At 41.7% G+C, this 22,127-nt stretch overlaps 1 protein-coding gene across 1 annotated transcript in view; it reads right to left on the bottom strand.

The window, feature by feature from the left end:
* Window positions 1-22,127, bottom strand: part of LOC108799034 (calpain-9-like) — a 214,315-nt gene that overhangs the window by 131,960 nt on the left and 60,228 nt on the right. Inside the window, exon 5 of the mRNA XM_018570847.1 lies at window positions 2,823-3,031. Coding sequence (XP_018426349.1) covers window positions 2,823-3,031 — 209 coding nt within the window. The remainder of the gene's footprint in view (window positions 1-2,822; window positions 3,032-22,127) is intronic.

The following is a 22,127-nucleotide window of genomic DNA, read 5'->3' as shown; positions in this document are numbered from 1 at the left end:
TTAAACATCAGAGGAACCCTGCCAGAGCTGTAGTGCTATAAAGCAATCCATTATACGTCTGGACACAAAGCGAGATAACAGACACACTAGCTGTCAATCATATGTCTCTGGATTTTCACCACCCTTGCTGGGTAACCGTATAACATGCTGCAAGTTTTACTTTTCATATCATAGCCATTGAAGGGTTAGCCAGATTTTAGTACTTTATATGTTAGTTAAATGTGATGAATTTAATTTTTTCATATGAGATTAAATAATGTTGTGATAGAAATCGAATTGTGTTTGATATAATGTTTTGTTTGAAATAATTTTGCTCTGTGGTGGGATCTCCAATTTTGAGGGAACTAGAAATTTTCTAAATCTCTTATCCCCAGACATTGGAGATCTACCCAGGTACCCTCTATCCAGGACTGGTTTTGCAAATTGGACTCCACCAGACTAATGGAAGAATTAATGCACACTGCAAAGGACTCCTATTCTACTTTCTATAGGAGATGGGCATGTTGGTTAGCTTTTGAGGACTCCGCAATCTATTTTACTTACATTTCTGACACTGGCAACTGACCCCAAGTGGACCCATGAGATAATCCTTCTCTACACTTCTCACTTGAGATCTCCTTTCACCAAGGTCTAAGGTGTCATGCCCTGGGAATATGCTTTATGGTTTACCTACTTTGATGAATTGCCTTTAATATGTTTAGAACTGTGGCTATTTCTATTGGTCATGTAACGCACCTGTTCTTACAGTTCCGGAGCAAGGAATCGTCTTTGTCTCCCCTTTAGTCTTGTGGATGTTTTGTCTCCCCTATCCCTTCTGTTCTTCTGTTCCCATTGCGTGTTTTCTCTATTTTTTTTGTTCTCCTTTTTGTTCTTTGTATGGTACCCCGCATTTAGATCGCTGATAATGACTTATTGTCTCTGTTACATGGTGGCTATACAACTGTATTGTGTATATACTACTTTGAAACCCAATAAAACTGAAATAAATACATTTTTTTTAAAAGAATCGATTTGTTCATGAACTGGTCATCACTATTATCCATTATCACCTACAAAATGTATCTTGGTTGGCGCATCACACTACAAGCTGGAGTGTCAGTCTGTGAAGTGAAGAGACTCAAGGTGGTCTTTGTTTTGTGATGAGCGTTATTAGCTCAGTTTAATTGTGAATACCTTTCCTCTTTTTGTTTTTAACATTAGCGTTTATTAAAACTTATTTTACAAGGAGAAGGTGCCCGTCTTGTTTTTATTGTCGTTAGAGATTTCCCTATCTTGGATGTGGGTAGCCTTTCCTCCTAAACAAATACATATGCAGATATGACAAGCAAAAAGTGGACTCTGCAATCTTAATAGTACTGCAAGGAAATATTGATTGTGAATTTAAGTTCTGCATATGTTAAAATACAACAACTGTTGCTGTTGTTAAAATGAACACAAGAAAGGTTAAAAATACAAAACAAAATATTTTGAACACAAGGTAAAATAAAAACAAGGGTCATGCTGAAAGGAATAAGAGCCAAAGGAATAAGAGCCTAAAAGTAAAAGTTACTGTGCGCTAAGAAAGTGAGACTGTCAATAGATCGACTGTAAGACCAAGACATTATAATTAATCTAATCTATTTTTTAAATGTAATAAGGGATATATGTCCTGCTGAATGTTTATTTCTGTAGGTATTTCTGTATTATAGGTTTCATGCATTGACATTTGTTAACCTATACATTTAGCCTAAACATTTTTGAATATTCAAAATAGGTATATATTAAAACAAAAATCCCTCAGACTGATTTCAATTGTAGTCCTGATGTGGTGTGGGCTCCTTTAAGAGTGAACTCATGTTGCAGCTGCAGGAGGAGCCTGATAGCAAGGACTTGTAGGGAATTAGTCCACAGCTGGGGAGGAAACTTGTCAGACTGTGTGTAAATGGCGACACTCCCCAGAGTACTACAGGAGGAAGGGGGAGTGAGTTCTCTGTGGTGAAGTTTTTCTGGATTCAGTCCACCGGATCAATGGGGAGACACAGGACACAGACTGCAATTTGTGTGCTGTGCAGCCGGAGAGATAGAGAGACTGTACTCATTTGTCACAGGTGCAGTCCTGAAGCGATATCTGCTACACAGAAGAATTTTCCCTCTTGCTCCCATCTGGAGGACAATCGGCTGAGACTGTGGGTGAGGTGTCATGCTATCGAGAGGCCATTGCGGGCTGCGACTCTGCCTGGACGAATGGACGATGGAGCTAGAGACCTGATCAACAACTGCTGACATCAGACAACCTACTTTCATTTCCTAAGGGACGTGTTCTTCATCGCAGAGGATAGCTTCTGACATCTCTTCCAGCCACAGACTCATCCAGCATGTTGTTATCGCTAACAGCATACACAGATTCGTTCACCATTTGTATTGGGCACCAACATTGGCTAGCCGAAGATACTACCACTGGCCAGTTGGTTAGGTACCTGGGTACATTGGGACTAAAGTTTGTGTATAGATTGATTATCGTACTGTTATACCTGTGTCTCATACACAGTCGAGGTGACATTCTGTGTAGAGACAAATGTTTAGTGATTTCATTGATATACATATTACAATGTATAGTAATCACTCATTCAAAACATCTCAAGGTGTGCTGGTGTGCGGTGTATATATTATTGAGGTGCATCACAGAGGAAATCAGGGAGACCCATTGCTTTATTACTGTATGCTGATCCGTCAGGGGTGCGCTACACTATAATCATCAATTTAAGGTTCTTTTTTTTGGACAGGGTAATTTGTAAAGCATGAGCATTACTGCAATAAAAATAACTAATCTAAAATTAACTTACTTAATCTCCATTTTCTTCTCTGAAAATATTCTAAGACAAAAATCTGCTTCTTGATGCGGCTCAAATGTTGTAGGAATAATCATGTAGTCTCCAGGTGGAAGTATAAATCTTTGGGAGATCTCTCTCAAATTTATATACGTTTTGCTTCTTGCTTTAGATCCATTGAACTTGAAAAAATCTTTTGTCATCTGGGACTGACCTCCAGGACACTGCACATCATAAATACATCATATTAATATCGCAATAATAAACCTGTCCAAAGTATTACAATAAATATATCCTTCCAATCTTAGTACCCTAAGAAGTGTAAAGCATTTCTTTTTACAATACATCTTTAGTATAGCTCTCAAATCAAGTTACAATTATTACAATTCTGAGAAATTTAGATGATCACACTGCTCCCCTTGTTTTAACAAGACCATTAAGAAAACTGGCTTAAAGACCGTATTTAGAGAGTGGTGATCAATGATTCATACTCTGAATGATCTGAGGTTGTTAGTGGTGTTCCCCAAGGTTCAATGTTGGGCCCCTTACTGTTTAACCCCTTCATGACTGAGGCCTTTTTTTTTTTCATTTTTTGCACACATGTTATATTCCACATTTTAGGCCTGAAAATTACTTAAAACCCCCAAACATTATATATTTTCTTAAAACCAAGACCCTATAGAATACAATGGTGGCAGTTGCAAATTTTTATGTTGCACGATATTAGCGCAACTCCTTATCAAACCCCACAATTTAGTGAAAAAATGTACTTAAATGCCCCAAAACACAGTAAAATACAATTTTTTAAAATAAAATAAAAAAGATGAGGTTACAACGAGTAAATAGATGCCCAACATGCCCAGGTAAAAAATTGTGCGCGCCCGTGAAACGGCAACAAAATTCAGTACCCTGAAAAGTCCATAGACAGCGCTTTAAAAGCCCCCACAGGTCATCAGTTTAGAGATATCCAAAAAAAACTGGCCCTAAAATTATCGCTCTCACTCTGGCGTGTGCGGCGATCCCCAACATGTGTAGCGTGTTCGTAGTTTTAATACGTAGGCGCACCCGATGCGTGTTTACGTGAAGACTCATAGGGGTGGGGGACTTTAAAAATGTTTTTTACATTATTTTTAGATTTATTTTATCTAATTTTAAAAACTGTCATTTTTTAACTTTATTTTAATTGCTATCACATAGGGGGGTTACAAGCAGATTGTGGTGACAGGTACTCTTTAAGGTGAAGCTGGGGGACCCCCAGTGTCACCTTTACACTCCAAATAAGCTATTTAAGTGCAGATCGCACTTCAATAGCTTATAGCTGAGCTTCAGGAGCCCGGCACTGACAGCTATGGGACTGCATCGCTCCCGGTCCCATAGAATGGGGAGGGGATCGACAAACGTAGTTTCATCCATCTCCTCCCCAGCTTTCCCCCAACACCAGGGAAGCCGGTCCCGGGCCTGTAGGAAGGGCAAAGGAACCCGGGAAACACGGCAGGTGTGTCAGGCGGGTGGGGCCCCTTCACCGGCCCATAGAAGCGATTTGGCGACAACTGAGTCACCAGAATCACTTCTACTGTAAAGCCGACAGTCGGCTTTACAAGTTTAAACAGAGCCCTGGCGGCAAAAGCCCCGATGCAAGCGACGTACACTGTATGTCATTGGTCGTGAAGGGGTTAACCTATCTATAAATTACATAGAATTGGGGATTAAAAGTACTATTTCTGTGTTTGCAGATGACACCAAGTAATGTAGTGGAATACAATCCTTACAGGATGTCTCTGTCTTACAAGCAGATCTGCATGCACTGTATGATTGGATTGAACTATTTGGTAAATTAGGTTTAATGTTGATAAATGTAAAGTTATGCACTTGGGGGCTAAAACATGCATGCATCATACACTCTAAGGTGTTTGGGGGATTCAATGATGCAGAAAGATCTGAGTGTTCTGGTAGATCATAAACTCATTAATAGCATGCAATGTCAAGCCGCAGTTTCTAAAGCAAGCAAAATACTTTCTTGTATTTTATAGAGACATAATCTTGCCCTGTACAAAGCATTAGTAAGACTGGAATCTGAATCTTCACCTGGAATATGCAGTTCAGTTTTGGGCACCAGTTCACAAAAAGGATGTTGTGGAACTGGAGCAAGTGCAGCGAAGGGCGACTAAACTTATAAGAGTCATAGAGGAGTTCAGCTATGAGGAAAGATTAACTGACCTGAATATGTTCTCTCTGGTGAAGAAGCGATTAAGGGGGGACATGATCATCATGTATAAATACATAAATGGGTCCATATAGTTAGCTTGATAGAAATTACTCACTTTAAGGTCACTGCAAAGGACAAGGGGACACTCTTTGAGTCTGGAGGAAAAGAGGTTTAACCTTTGCATACGGAAAGGATTCTTCACAGTTAGAGCTGTGAAAATGTGGAACAGACTACCCCAGGAGCTAGTTCTAGCTAGTTAATTCTTCTAAAAAAACCTCTGGATGTATTTTCTAAATGCACAGAATATTACTGGATATTGAGTTCTTATAGGTATATTAAGCATCAGAGATGGTTGATCCTGGTAATATCCAATTGCCTTATGGGATCAGGAAGGAATATGTTTTCCCCTGTTGGAGCAAATTGAACCATGCTTTATGGGGGGTCTATCCCTTTTTTCTGGATCAACAGTGGGTAATTGTGGGCATAGCGTTCTGTTTAGGCTTTTCTTCTTTTTTTCCATATCTCTATAGGTTGAACCTGATGGGCATGTGTCTGTTTTCAACCTGACTAACTATGTTTCTATGCATTGTGGTTTAGCATAATTTGCGTGGTAAATGAAGTGCTAGTGCCACTAATCCACTCAGTCAGACCTTAATAACTATTACGTGGACTAACCATAACCCCCCCCCAATCCAATTAGTACTTTTAGAAGGACAATCTGCCACTGGTCCAATCTGAATAAGTTTTCCACATAATTTCAACCTGGCAGACAGGAACGACACTGGCTACAACACTTATGCAGATAACCCAGACTAATACATTTTCTCAGTAATAACCAGCAGACACAATGGCAGCATCACTTGGTGCAGGGTGTGTGACAAATGGGTGGTCTGTCACTGCATAAATTATAGATTAGAAAAAAAGCCTGATTCAACATGCAAAGGGTCTCCGATAAGAAGCAAGCCAAATTTCTTTGTGGGTGTTGTCAACAAAAGGGTGTAGTCTCTAGTTAGCCGAGGCTGCCCTCCAGTGAGTCTGCTGAGAAATCATCTCCATTTTGGATTCAACTTCTGTGATTTGCATCTGCTTATGTTTGGGCTTTTTGAAACCTAAAGCAAGGAGTTAATCGTTGAAAGTGTCTTATAACTTGCTTGTGTAAAATAAAGACATGCTTGTTTGAACTGATACCTGGTGAATGGTTATGAATTATCCCGGTCTTAAAGGGAAGTGTTTTCTGGCTGAGTCTACCTACCCTGGCCTTTGACAGAGTAATTTACATACTGAATGGTGAAAAAAAAAACACAGTTCAACCATACTGATGAATGTTCATTATATGCACAAAAATGGGCCTGTGTGCTGCTTATGTATAATGTGTTTCTAAATGCTTTAATACATTTTGGGATTTTTTAAAATCCAAATTATGTTATGGGGATATGCATATAAAAGATGGTGACAATAATGGTTACGCTATGAATCCAGTGAGGACTATTCTATGCAAAAGCTGTAGAGTCACCCTGTGCTCTAGAGGAAATATACCAAAGTGTATTCAATTCCAAAAAAACATATGAGACATATTAAATGGTAAATCAACAACATATGCATAGTATATAAAATTTGAAAAAATCTTCCAAGCAGCAGAATCATTTATTTTGCTGTATAATCAAAAAAAAGCAATGTTGAGTATTAGCCTGAAGGACATAAATTGCACTATAGAGAATGATTGCTCATATTTTCATAAGTATACATTATGATTTCATATGTATACATTATACATTTATTATTACACTATCACATGTATTGACTACAAATATCTAAAGCTTTCAAAATATAAAATAAATCAATTGAAACTTAGTTGATGAGTATTAATGCATTATTTGGGCTAAGACTGTAGGTGATGGATTATTGTTATTATACCAGATTTATGTATAATGCCAAGAATTTGTGCAGTGCTTTACAAAATATGGGGCAATAACTGTAATGTAACTGATAGTGTTGCAATACAGTTCCATACAATAGGATTAGAAGGGCCATGCTCATGAAAGTTTACAATCTACAAGGAAGGGGCAAGTGATACAGAAGGTAACAACTGTGAATGATAAGCTGATTGAAGAAGTAGATATACAGCTTTTAGTAGGGGGTGGGATAGACTTCCCTGAAGAGGTGAGTTTTCAGGAATCACCTAAAGACAAACAGAGTTGGAAATAGCTGAATAGATTGGGATAGGGAGTTCCAAAAGGATGTTTTGAATATGTTTTGAATAGTTCCAAAAGGATGACAGAGGCCCTGGTGAAGTCCTTTTTTTTCCAGCCCAGGTAAATAAAGTACTAGGTTCCCTGCAAAGATTTTTCATTTTTTTATTTTCAGGTCACGGGTTGCCCTGAGCGATCACCTTCTACGTCACCCAAAGAATAGCACTCTCTCTCTGTCCAGAAGCAGGCGGAGGGAGACTGCTACGGGATAATTTATTCCCCTTCATTGTTTTTTGGGGTTTTTGTAGTAGGGGTTCCTTCCCCCCCAATTTTGTTTTCCTTAATGACCTCAACCGTCAGAAGATTGATGTGGCTTTCTTCCAGGAAACTCACTTTAAACATGATAGTATCCCATGGCTGGGAGACAGGCGCTATCCGGCAGCATACCACAGTGACTCACCAGATAAGAGATCGAGAGGAGTGAGTATCGTCATGTCCCAACACATATCTTGGCTGCTGTTGGATCAATATGCAGGGGAAGAGGGTTGAGTCTTGTTTCTGAAAGGCACTTTGGAAGAGCAGATTGTTACCTTTGCGAATATTTACCTACCCAATAACAATCAAATTTCTTTTTTGGAACGGGTCTTAACTTATTTGGCAGAGTTTTAATCTTATTTTAGATCCCAACCTGGGCCTGGTCCATGGCAATGGAAACTTAATGAGTCCCTTATCCAACACCTGGAAGTATCCAGTCTGATTGAGCGAGATATTAATTTCTATTTTGAAGAAAATATGTCCACAGAACTTAACCGGTACATAGTGTGGGAAGCACAGAAGGCTGTAATTCGGGGTTCTCTTATTGCACATGGAGCCAAACTTAAAAAAGAGGCTCCTAGGCGCATGCGCAAGGCTTCCAAGATGGCTGCATAAAGCCGAAGCTCCGTGCCTTGGCGAGCCCGGATTGCCCACTCCAGCAGCCATAGCGTCCAGGCGGAGACCGGGAGTAGCAGCGTTCCACACACCCATATCCAGTGTTCCAATATGGCCGGCAGCAAGCATATCCAATATGGCGGCGGATCGCACGCCGCGTGCGGACCTGTTAGCAGTGCGGGAGGAGGCTGGAGACACAGATCAAACCCCCTCGCCCGCAGCTCCAGCAGATGGGGACACCTTTGATCGGAGATCCCCTGCATCCACATCGTCCCTGCTAGACCACGCAATTGCAGGTATGATGCACCCCTCACATAATCCTTCTCCCTCCAGCCCTGATATGCATGAGAGTGATGATCAGGACATTGCAGACTCCCCACAGGACCCTGACACGTATACAAAATTCTCCACCATGCAATCCATGGCAAAAAAAATCACTATGGTGATCAGTGGAGATTAGAGAGATCTAGGGCACGTATTGAATCGATTGAGAATAAGCTGGACACAACCATAGCTCGGACCAATCAAAACACTTCCTGTATCCAAGATGTACAACGGCAATTGGATGATGCGCTGTCTAAAATTGACGACCTAGAAAACAGGTCTCGACGTTATAACTTCAGGATTAGAGGGGTCCCTGAATCTGTCACAAACCTAGAAGCAGCAGTGCAATCCTTCATAAAAGATCTACTCCCAGACGTCACACATAATCAAGTGGAGCTGGCTTAACGACTCGGCGCTCTGAAGGCTCCCCAAGAGACGTTATTGTCAAACCGCATTTCTACCGCATTAAAGAATTGATCATGCATAAGGCTAGAGTGTCGCCGGAACTCTCCCTGATGGGACATCGAGTGCAGATCTTCGCAGACATCTCGCCGGTAACTATTCAGAAGAGACGATCCCTGAAGCCGCTGCTACTTGCTCTCACCCAACGAGGAGTTAGGTATAGATGGGCTTTCCCTTTTCGACTACTGTTCTCCTTCAAGAATCAATCCTACTCCATCAACAATCTCACCGAGGGCGAAAAATTGATGCACCAATTGGGTATCATTTCCAAAGATCCCATGCCATCCCCCTCCTCTCCTCAAGGGCCTGCTACACTACAAGCGACCCGTCAGCTCTCGCCAATGTGGGGGAAACCCGGTAGAGGGGCATCATCTTCTCTCCAGGCTCCAGGATGATCCATAGATTATTGACTTCTGCAGGCCATTCTGCAGGCCATTGTGTGAGTTATTTCCTTATCGGTTTACTGGTGGTTTTTTGTATTTTCCTGTTGTTGAATTCCATGTGTGCATTGGACGGTGGGTGGGGAAATGGGGTTATTATGTTTCTTACAAAGGTCGGCACGACACTGTTATGTATAGCATTCTAATTTTGTATTGTATCTTATAGGGGTGGGCCCAGACCGCTGAAGGTGGTTGTGTGCCTTGGTTTGCCCTAGCTCCCGGGGGTACCCCGTGATCTAGACCAAACTATTAATCAACCTCAGTTGATTTATGTTGGCTGACATGGAGGGGGGGCTAGCTCTCCCTGGTCATTTGTTAGTTTATGTTCTCTTTTCTCTGGTTTTCCTTGATTGGCTCCTGGATGTCCCGAATTCCTCTTTCCAACCTTCCTGGACCGTGAGATAGATGTGAACTGTGCAGCCCGATTTATTGCTTTCAGGAAGATTACCCATGGCGTCAAATGTAGTGGGTAAACCTTTATTCGTTGCTTCACATAACACCCAGGGTCTGAACTCTCCGGTTAAGAGAAAAAAAGCTTTTCAGTATTATCCCTCGCATCACATTGATGTACTGCTCTTACAAGAGACTCATTTCCCAAGCACATATACTCCGTCCTTTATTCACAAGCATTATCCCAACTTTTACCTGGCAAATGCGGTGGATAAAACGAAGGGGATGGCGATATGCTTCTCTAACTCTGTCTCTTTTCTACTGTCTCTATAGGTTAAGGACCCTGCGGGACAGTATATTTTACTTAAAGGTTATATTGGGGACCATCTATTCACATTTATATCTTATTATGCCCCGAACACTGCTCAAATAGCCTTTTTTTCATCCATGATAGCTGCCCTGTTGCCACACATGGAAGGCACGGTTGTTTGTGCAGGTGACTCTAATATGGCATTAGATGCCGGATTAGATAAGACACGCTCGGGGATGACTAAGCTCAAATCTCCTCCTAAAGCAGGACCGACTCGATTATGGCTAGATGGCTAGAATATTACCGATGCACGCACTCTCTGATTGATATCTGGATAGAATTAAATCCTACAACAAAATATTACACTCTTTATTCCCATGTTCATATGAACCATGTGAGAATTGACCACATTTTTGTTTCCTCTTCGGCGACACCCTTAGTTACATCTTCTAATATCAAGGTCATTGCATGGTCTGATCACTCCATGGTCACGATGTCACTCTCTCACCTTTGGGACATTAATAGGCCATTCCAGTGGAGATTGAATGAATCCTTATTGAGCTCACCCCTAGTAAGCAACAAAATCGCCTCCCAACTGTCCTCGTATGTGCTCTGTCGCAAAAACATGTCTTCAGTTGTTGTCTGGGCTGCCCATAATGCGACCATTTATCGAACAGTCAACCAGACTTAAAAAACAAACCTCTAAACATATGGTAGACCTCGAGGACAAGTTGAGAGTATTGACCCGGCAACATAAACAAACCACTTGCCCCTCCCTCCTTCAGAAGGTTAAAAATACACGAGTTCCACCTGATCAACGCAGATAGAGCCTGTGTGCCGATGTGTTGGAAAAGTGTTACTCCACCCTCAGTAAAGATGTGGCTCCGTAAGGTGGATGAAATCCGAGTGATGGAGGAAATGACTGCTTCTCTACATCACAGAGACAGCGCGTTCCGCAAAACCTGGTTTTATTGGATAGAATTCCTCTATTCACCAGAGTATGGTGAGCTAATGGTGGAGTGAAACACCATGCCATTCTCGGGACCCACATCTCAAACGGGACATTAGAGAAATGGAACCAACCTGCTGATCGCCACAGCCAGATGCAGCGTACCCTTACTGTCCACGTAAACCTAGACGGGCTCCAGGCCTGAGATCAACACATCCCTAGCCCGGATCTGGACACTTCTGCTTCCCCTTTCCTATACCTGTTTTTTCCCCCCTCTCCTATAGCCCTTATTGGGGGCTACTTTGCCTACTCTTACTCTTGGCTCAAACCTCCCCCTCACCCTTCCTCCCTCTCCATCCTCCCCTTCTCCATTATACCCCCTCCACGTTATCCCTCCGCATGCCCACTACACACCCTTGTATAAATGACTACCAGTGTAGCACTGTGAACCATATATGATACCTGATCGAAGTGTACGTAGTATTAATGTCCTGCATACTAGGGCCCATGGACCCATGTTAGTGGATGGGCACCTTTTGGACCGACAATCTTCTGTCATGCTATTTACTGATTTCAGAAAACGTGAAGCGCTTACATGATTTGTATATGTATCTCTGCAGTAGAGGAAATAACGTCATGGACTGTTCTGTATGTTTTTGTACCTATGTTTCATTATATGTGAAAAACTCAAAATAAAGAATTTAAAAAAAAAAATACACGAGTTCAGTTGAACCTGGCCCTGACAACCAAAGCGGAAAAAAGCCTTCGTTGCTCTGCCAATAAATTTTATTTACACAAAGACAGAATAGGCACGCTTCTGGCATCAAAATTGTCTCCTAGAGTCTGCAATTTTTCCATCCTTAAGATTAGATGCAGGAATGTACCACAGGACCCGAAAAAAAGTACTCCAGGAATTTGATACTTTTTACTCTACTTTATACGGGGCCCACTCCCTGACCCCAAAAGGTCGAATAGATAAGTTTCTTAGTGAGCTCTCCATGCCGTCCTTATGTCGGACCATAAGCAGATACTCGAAGAACCCATCTCCCTGTCAGAGATCAAAATGTTCATCAAAATGGTGCAATCTACTTCGGCTCTGGGTCCGGATGGCCTACCAGCTTTTTATTATAAGAAATATATAGATATCTTGGCCCCTCACTTTGAGGCTTTTTAAAACTCATTGCATGCGGGAGCCTCCTTTGACCCAGACCTGAATAGAGCTTTCATCAGTGTCATCCCAAAGCCCCACAAGGATCCAGGGGAGGTCTCTAATTTTAGACCGATCTCCCTGATTAATCAAATTTTTATCTAAAATTTATGCCAACCGCTTGAACTCCTTCCTGGGCACCTACATACATAAGGACCAGGTCAGATTCATCTTGGGGAGACAGGGCCCGGATCACATCAGGAGAGGTATTGATCTTATTTCTCTACTTCATTCCTCTTGGGAGGGTGGTCCCGCTCAAATGGGGATGCTGTTATCCATAGATTTGCAAAAGGCATTTGACTCGGTTTCTTGGGATTAACTGTTGCTGTTGCTTAAGACTTGGGGGTTTGGCCCGTTTTCTTTGCATGCTACAGGCACTCTATTCCTCATCTTCAGCACAGATCCGCCTGCAGGGCTACATGTCAGACTCTATCTCTATACACAAGGGAACCAGACAGGGGAGTCCCCTGTCGCCACTCCTGTTCGTAATAGCGATTGAACCTCTGGCCATTATGCTTTGTGACAGTTCGGACATAAAAGGAATCCACTGTCTGTCCTATGAACATAAATGTGCCTTGTGGATGATTTGCTGCTTTTTGTGACCTCCACTATTATCTCATTGCCCAACATCATGGCTATTTTGGAGGGATTCACACAGGTTTTGGGCTTCCGAGTCAATGCTTCCAAGTCTGTGGCACTCAACCACAATCTCTCTCCTGATTTGTGCTCGTGGCTCAGATGCTCTTTTCCTTTTAAATGGTGTTCTGACTTTCTGCAGTACCTAGGTATTAAGCTCACACCTTCCTTCACTCAATTGTATTCTGCTAACTACCCCCCACTTTATAAAATGCTCAGAGATGATAGGACTAGATGGACCTCCTATAACCTATCCTGGCTGGGTCATTAAAATGACCTTGTTCCCTAAACTTCTTTACTATTTAAGGGCATTGCCGATACCTATCCAACGAGGTAAACTCCTGAAATTTCAAACGTCCATTGTTAAATTTATCTGGGGTGATAAACGCTCCAGAATTTCCCAGGCGGCTCTCTTCAAATCTAAATGCCATGGAGGCCTAGGGGTCCCCAAATGCTCCTACACTATCAGGCTGCATGGTTGTCACAACTCCCTTCTGTCTACCACCCTGTCTACCACCCTGCGGCTGCTCCTGATTGGGTCACATTGTAGACTAGCTCATCCACGGGACTTCCTATTGATATATTGAAATGGAAGTCGCCTAGGCAAATGCCAATAATCATGGCACTACCTTGTCACACTCGATGGCCTTGTGGGATCGACTGCGTGGAATTAAGGGTAACACTCTCTATCGATGAATGGCAACTTTGCTCCACTCGTTTGACTTTAGGATTGCTAAATGTCTCTCTACTAGAAGCTAACTACAAAGTTTTTTCTCGATGGTATCTGACACCAGCCAGGTTGGCGTCTATATTCCAGGGGACTAGCTCTTTGTGCTATAGGGGCTGTAATCAACAGGGAACTATGCTTCATGTTTGGTGGCATTGCCCAAAATTGCGCCTTTTTTGGAACAGATTCTTTCAGATATTTAAAGCACAAGGCAAGCTTCTATCCTTTTTCTGCTTAGCAGCTAAGATCTCAATTGCCCGGGCCTGGAAAGCTCCAAGGCTGTACAGTAGTTGTACAGTATCCTGCTGGATGGACACGCTCATTTTGAACTGGTATGGGGACCCTGGCTGAGCTATTCTGGCATCTCGAGTCCTCCTTGAACACCACCGGCCTGTTCAGGTTAAATAATGTTTCTACAATGCGGGAATCTGGAGCCTACACTCTTCTCTTCCTACTTCTCACTTCTTATTGTTTCCTCTCTCTCTCTAAGTGCTCTTCTATTTTTTCTTCTTCTTTAGTGACATGTGTAAAATCGTAAGCCAAACAGAAATGACATATATTGACATGTTGAACCATTGCTGTACACCTTACTGAATGATGCGACAAATAATTTCATATCCCTCAGGCACAAAGCTGAATACTATGCTGGTGCAATGTTACAATGCTTCGGGGGCCCTCAGGTTTTTGCCCAGTGATATTCAAGGGGGTAGTACAGCTTTCATTCTGTTGTTTATATGCCACTATTTTTGTGATATACATGTTATTTTATGTAACAAATTATCTCTATTCTAAAACGTATAAAACAATAAAAAACTTTGAAAGAAAAAAGAGGCTCCTGGCGATCCAGGACATTTTGGAACATATCCAAAAATTAGAGATGCAACATAAAGCAACAGTTGATAGGAATATTAAGGCCCATTTACGGAATTTGAGGGAACAGCTTCAATCTCTCTGCTTAGCAAATGTTAAGGCTTAAAACTAAACTCACTGCACCTTCTGATATAGTTGAAGCATTCAGTGAATATTAGAAGAGTCTTTACAATCTACCTCTGGGAAAATCCTCAGCGAGCTCTGCTATTCATACTACCCGGATTAGACAGTATCTGCGACATGCAAATCTTCCATCTTTAAGCCCACTGATCAGTGCTCATTTAGAGCCCCCTATATCTTTCCAAGAATTGGAGACTGCAATTAAATTTACTCAAACAGGTAAGCCACCAGGCCCTGATGGGTTCACGCTTCTAAATTATAGACGGTATTTATCTTTATTATCGTCTCCTTTTCTTACTGTTATTAATTCTTTACATGAGGGTTGTGCCATGCCCCCGAATCAATAATGGCTCATATTACAATTATTCCTCTCTACAAAGTCTTTTATTCATTTTCCACAATAAATAGACAGATATACAGTTAATACAAACACTTTATACAAACATTTTAGTGTCCCCAGACCATCAACAATACTTCATTCTTTTCTTCCCTAAGCAAGCTTTAATATGCAATATTCCTCAAAAATACAAAAAAAAACAAAAACAGCAAACGACCCCTATACATTATGAGAGATAATATTTTCAGAAATGCCCTACTGAGAGGGCTACACCCATCAGTATCGGTAGGGATTATTCTTATGTATTTAAAAATACAGCTATTTGTCGGATTTTGCATGGGAAAGGGTCCCTCCCTATGCCCTAGCTACAGACCTATTTCCCTTTTGAATGTTGATGTTAAACTTTTTGCCAAGATATTGTATCTTCGCCTGGTACCCCATCCGGGTTTTTTGTACCTACAAGAGAAGCTAGGGACAACACTACCAGAGCGTTAGGTGTTGTCCATTATGCCCGGCCGAAGGATGTTCCATGCATTATTCTATCTACAGGCACCAAAAAGGCGTTTGACAGGGTAGACTGGGATTTTTTTACATCTGACATTAGAGGCAAAAAGAATGGGAATTGGTATGCGCACCTGGATACAAGACTTATATTCTTGCCCCCTAGCTAAAGTATGAGTTAATGGGATCCTTTCAGCTACATTCCCTAATACAAACAAGCCAAGGGTGCCCTCTTTCTCCCTTACTTTTTGTATTTACTTTGGAGCCCTTTCTTAGAATAGTCAGGGTCAATTCGCATATAAAGGGTATTACCATAGGAGCTTTCCAACATAAAATTGCCGCATATGCAGATGACCTTTTGTTTTTTTATCCTCCCCGGATTCTATCCCAGTCTTAAAACAGGAACTGAAAAAATATTGTGAATTGTCAAATTTTCTTATTAATTCACATAAATTGGAAGCCCTAGATATTTTCCTTATGGGCTTGCGGCTTCGTAGAATTCTGAGTAATATTCAATTTCGATGGGCCTTGCAATCCATCACAGGCAGTCCTCGACTTACGGACGTCCGACTTACGGACAACCCGTACTTATAAACAGAGGTCCACAGCTCTCACTCAGTGTCACAGACTTTACTGCAGTTCATTGTAAAAAAAACTTTGTACAATGAACTGCAGTAAAGTCGGTGACACTGAGTGATAGCTTCTATGTCCCGGTGCTGGCGGCTGCCGGTACATTTAGGAGAACTGTGGCTGCAGCAGCCTGTGTCCCTTCAAATCCCCGCTGCTCTCCCCGCCTGTGTTGGCGGAGGCAGCGGGGACACAGACCGCTGCATTCCTCCGCTGCCCCCGTACCTCCGCTGCTGTCCAGGCCGGTTCCTCCGCTTCTCCCAGTCCTTCCGCACCTCCTCTTCTCCCGGTCCTTCCACACCTCCTCTTCTCTTCTTTCCCCAGTCCGGCCGCTCCTCCGCTTCCCTGGTCCGGCCGCTGCTCCTCTGCCCCGCCCCTCTGCCTCCTCTTCATCTGCAGGTTGGGAGCCATAGCCAGCCTGCTATTGGATATTGTAAAATGCAATAGTCAACAGCAGGATGGCTATTGCACCCGCCCACTGCCTGCTGTCAATCAGCATGGGAGGACCTGATAGAGAACTATTTCCTTTAGGCCCCTCCTCAGCTGATTGACAGCAGGCAGTGGGCAGATGCAATAGCCAGCCTGCTATTGCAATTTGAAATATCCAATAGCAGGCTGGCTATTGCTCCCAGCATTAAAGTAAAAAATAAAAAGTTTAAAAAACTCAAATTAAAAAGACATTTAAAAAAAGATAAATAAAAATGTAAAATGCAAACAAATAAAAAAATAAAGTTTATAAAATAAAATTAAAAAGAGAAAAAAAACTTTTTTTGGTGTGTCATTTGAAACAAGGGGAACAGACAGCAAAACAAACATGACCCTTTTCTATGCTATCCAAAACTAAAAAAAAATGTTTTTTTGGCTGGAGTTACACTTAAAAAATTTACCTGTTCCGACTTGCATACAAATTCAACTTAAGTACAAAGCTACAGTCCCTATCTTGTATGTAACCCGGGAACTGCCTGTAAATACTTGAGTATTTATTTACCTAAAGATCTTACCCAGGTGTTCTCTTTAAACTTTCTGCCACTCTATACATGTAAAGTTTCTGATTTGTCTGCATGGACTAAACATGCATTTTCATGGATGGGCCGATGTAACATTCTGATACAAACGGTGATACCAAAACTTCTTTATGTAATGCAGGCCCTAACTATTCATATTCCATCTTCTTTTTTTTAAAGACTCCAGTCCCATTTTTCTAAGTTTGTATGGGCACATAAACCAGTCAGATTAAGCAATGCGATTTTGAGAAGATCTAAACAAGAGAGGAGGTATGGCCTTACCCGATACGCATTTATACGACTGCGCAGTCCATTTAACCCGTATTTTGGATTGGTGCCGCCATACTACCTCTAAGCTCTGGATTGAAATGGAATAATCATACTCTGTAGCTCCATTATCTGGTCTCCCATGGTGCTATGTTTCTGCCTTAATTCTGAATGAGATTAAAATTCATCCAGCTATTATGCCTACTTTGGCAGTAGCTAACATTGTTTTCTTACAAGGATCTTTGTCACCAGATCCATCCCCTCTAATTACTATATTAGGGAACCCTGCTTTTTTACTGGGACTCTGGGATGGGGTATTTAAGTTATTGCGAAAAGCCGGCAAGTTTAGACCCCTTAATTTTTTGGAAGATATGGAATGGCCTTCAGAGACCATTTATAAACCCTATGCCAGCTACGCCAGTTTAAATTATTGGCGAGTGAGACAATTGTCCCATTTTTTAAATTTATTACCAGAAGCCAGACGATTTGATAGACCATTGACTACATCTGAACACGAATGTGTCCAGACGGGTTCAATGTGGCATGCCTTCTCATTGTGTTATAGGCTCTTCGGGGGAAAAACGACATCCCCTCTGGGAGGAAGATCTACATATACAGCTATCCCTGGAAGCGCATAAAAAAAATATCTCTATCTTACCAATCCTCTATATGTATTAAATACCGAGGGCTGGGTTACTAAATTGTTTTGAGGTGGTATAGGACCCCGCAGATGCTACATGCTATGTTTCCACAGTCTAACTGTAAGCGACGTGGGAACCCTGAAACAGACATGTTGGATGTATTTTGGTCTTGTTCAGTATTGCAGAAGTTTTGAAACCAGGTTCAGGCGATGACCCAAATATTCTCCCAGTCTCCAATTCCAAGAGACCCGGCCTTTTTTCTACTCCAACACAGTTTTATTTTGATTAAAGCTTATAAACGCTCAGTTGTGAGGCACTTGCTTAGTGCTGCGTGCCTGTATCCAGCCTTGTTATAGAGACCTGAACTACCTAATATATATCAATGGTTAGATCGCATTCAGGAAATTTACCTTATGGAAGACCTTATGAGCTCTATTAAAAACACCTCCTTTAGTTTCTGGAAAACTTGGTTTCATTGCAGGGAGTTTATAAATTCAGCCGAATATCTTGCAATAAGACAAGATTTGGGATAGTGACTATTGGAGGAAACAGGGAGATATATATATATATTTTTTTCAATTTTTTTGTTTTTGTTTTGTTCGTGTACTTGTCCTGTTTCATGCAGCTTAATCAGTCTATATTTTTATCAGGTTGGGCTTGAGAGGCCCATTCATGTCTTAATTTATTTGTGTAAAGATAATGATCTGTAAATGTTTCTTCTTAGATTTTATATTGGATGTTTCAAAACAATATAAATAAAGAATCTATTAAAACAAAAGTCCTGGGGGCGAGCATGGGAGGAGGTGATGAGGAGGTTAGAGAGCAAAGGAGGAGTGGAGTGGAAAGTTCGGGTGATATTTTGAAATGAGGTTGGTGATGTAGCAGGGACAAGAGTTGCGTATGTGTTTGTATGTTGTGGTTAGTATTTTGAATTTTATATGATATTATATAATATAATATCATATCATATAATTATATTATGAGAGAACGCTTTCTTGTGGAAAGTGCAGCTGTTTGAATTTGAAATGAGTTTTCTTCCAGATGCTGTGTTTGTAATATTCTTTTGAGTAAACTCCTTTTTATTTAAAAAAAAAAGTTTTCAGTAATATGACATCCTTGTAAGTCCGAGAGACACCATAAGAAAGTGGACTACTTCCCTCCAAGGAGCTGCTTACAGACAACACAATGTGATTACCACTGCAAGTGGTAAATTGTTTCTAACTGTTTAGACTGGTTTATGAACAAAGTGGAACTTTATATTCTTTGTTTCCAATTATTTAGATTAGTTTAGATACAGAGTGGAACTTTATTTCTAACCACTTCGTTTTGGTTTATTAGGTCAAAAGAAGAGGTTAGGTTGAGGAGCTGAGAGGTAGGCTGGGGTATTAACATTAATATAGATGTTAAAATCAACGAAGATGATGGTGGGTATTTCAGAGGAGAGAAAATCGGGTAGCCAAGCAGAGAAGTAATTAAGAAAGCGTGATACTGGTCCAAGAGGCCGAAAAATCACAGCAATCCTTAGAGAGACTGCAGAAAAAAAGATGAATACAGTGAGCTTCAAAAGAGGAAAGAGACATGGAAGGTTGTGTGTTAAGAACTTGAAAAGTGCTTTGAAGGGATAGCATTCCAACTTTCTTTTGCCCACTTGGTCTGCTTGAGTGAGTGCAGTGGAGACCACCCTTTCTGAAGTCAGGTTTCAATAACAGCGATTATGTTAAAGGAGTTAGAGACAAAACAATCTTTGACCAAGCGGACATTCCAAAGAACACATGAGAAAGGGAAAATGGTTTCTGGTAGAGGGGAATTGACATTAGAGAAGGAGGGCTGTTGCCAGAGTAAGGATGGTGCCAGATGTGGGGGGCATAGTTATATGGTGGAGGGCCAGGGTTAGGGTAGATAGTAGACAAGTGCATTCAGATTTGGACAAACCTGCAAATCAACGAAATTCAGTTGATTCGACGGTTTGTCCGAATGCGAAATCGGCGGAGCTCCCTCAGACACGTCCGCTCTGCTTCACATCTCGGCCACGCCCCCTTATGCCCCAATATACTTAAACTATATTCGGGCATACAGAAATTTGTTTGCAGAACGCGCGGCAGCCATGTTTGCCGCCGGCGCATTCTGCGCAGGCGCGCTGCCATCTTTGATTATCTATTGGTATTCACCAAGATTGCGGCGCCCGTCATCTTAGTGTATACCAAGATACACTCAAAGATGGCGGCGCGCAAGCGTAGAACGTTCCAGCAGCCGACACTTGTTCTGCATTTTCAGTGTCACATGCTGAACCAGCGGTGGTCATATCAGCCATCGGCGCATTCTGTGCAGGCGCACCACCATCTTTGAGTATATCTTTGGTATAAACCAAGATGGCAGCGCCCAAACATACGGGTGCCGCCATCTTGGTGTATACTGAAATGGCCGGCGCTTATTCTACATTTTCAGTGTGCGGTTTCAGATTCGGAGGCTCGTTGCCTCCGAATCCGAAACAGCAGTAAAAATGTATTTTCTTTGATGAAACGAATGGAATTGATCCATTTGAGGATACATTGTATTATGGTGTATTAAATTAGGATAATTTATTGGATAAAAAAGCGCTTAAACAAATATAAAACGAGATTCCAAAAAGCCAGCCGGTCAGTCTAAAAACAGACTCAATGAGACTGAAGGTGTGACGTGACTGCAGGACCGTCACACCTTTAGTGTCGCACCTTTTGAACTTATTGTTTTTTTTTCTTTTCACAGATTTTTCTACACATTTCTTGGAAACCCTAATTTATGACATTTTATTCTGCATTGCGCTGTATTGTAGTCCTCTAGAGTACAACAAAACCCAGCAATAATATATCACACAGCGCAATGCAGAATACCCCCAGCTATAGAGGAATACAACATACAGTGTATAATGTATTGCTGGGATTTGGGCGGGTCTGGCAGCGGCAAGCGTGAGGCGGGAAGGAGGTACGGCGTGTGAAGCGTGGATGCGGGCGGGCCTGGCAGTGGCGAGCGTGAGGCAGGGAGGAGGTGCGGTGTGTGTGGAGCCGTGAACAGTGCCAACTAATCAAAAGCCGATTAATCGATGATTGAAAACGTTGACAACTTTTTCAATCATCGATTATAATGGACTGAGTCGATTAGTTGTTGCAGCCCTACTGGGAACGTAAAATAAAACAAATATATATATTTATTTTTTTAATACTCACCTGATCCGTGGATCCACCGACAAGCGCATCCTTCCATCTCCCACGCTATTAGAAGCTGCAACAGAGTGTGCTGGTTACTACTTAAACCGGCTCACGCTGTGTGCAGCTTCTAAAAATATACGCTATTAGGGTAGCGGGAGCTAGGCAAAAAACGCAGCCAGCTTTCCCGCTACGCTAATAGCGTATCTTCTCAGAAGCTGCACACAGCGTAACAGCGCGCCCAATTTAAGTAGTAATCAGCACGCTCTGTTGCAGCTTCTGACAGCGTGGGAGACGGGAGGCTCCGGTTCTGCATGTGATGCGGGCGGGCTGACCAGGTGCAGGTGGCAGAGAGGCGGTGGCGAGGGGACGGTTGGTGCCGAGCCCCCTGACAGCCGCGGGCTCTCGGGCAGTGCCCGACTGGTGAGTCCGCCCATGTCCTGGAGTAGATTCTATTATATAGAGAGAAGCAGAGTGATACATATTTTATTTAACTGGGGTATGTAGTACAAAGTGAGCTGGAGGAGAAGTAAAAAAGTAACTGGATAAAACTATATTGTGATTACTAAAAGAAAGAGTTACAAAAGAATTACAGGCGTTGAGCAACAGTACCTGGTTGTTATAATGGTGTTATGTGACATCTGTATGAAAAATTTTACAGTGGTTGCTATGAAAAAAATGTGTGTTCCTGCAATAAATGTGCATTTTCATGTATGTAAAAATGTAATACAATTAGCCCAGCAGCAAAATAGTTCATGAATAATATATTCCCCCCGGCAATCTTCTTTTTCAACCCCCACACAAACACACACACAATTGTTTGCAATTGCCAATGAAAAAGTCACACAACAAAATTCTAAACTGTGTACATTCAGATTTGGTTTAACTATTTGTGTATGATTCCCTGTGTTCCATTAACTCATTTTGAAAGCTGTTCCTCTTTGTGAGTGAAGGGAAAAAAATGTCAACACAGAATATTTTGTAAAGTGTACAGAAACCAA

Source organism: Nanorana parkeri, unplaced genomic scaffold, assembly GCF_000935625.1.
Source record: "Nanorana parkeri isolate BGI_ZX_2015 unplaced genomic scaffold, ASM93562v1 scaffold1609, whole genome shotgun sequence".
Taxonomy (NCBI): domain Eukaryota; kingdom Metazoa; phylum Chordata; class Amphibia; order Anura; family Dicroglossidae; genus Nanorana; species Nanorana parkeri.
Note: the sequence above shows the minus strand (reverse complement) of the source record. Positions and strands in the feature narration are given on the sequence as shown.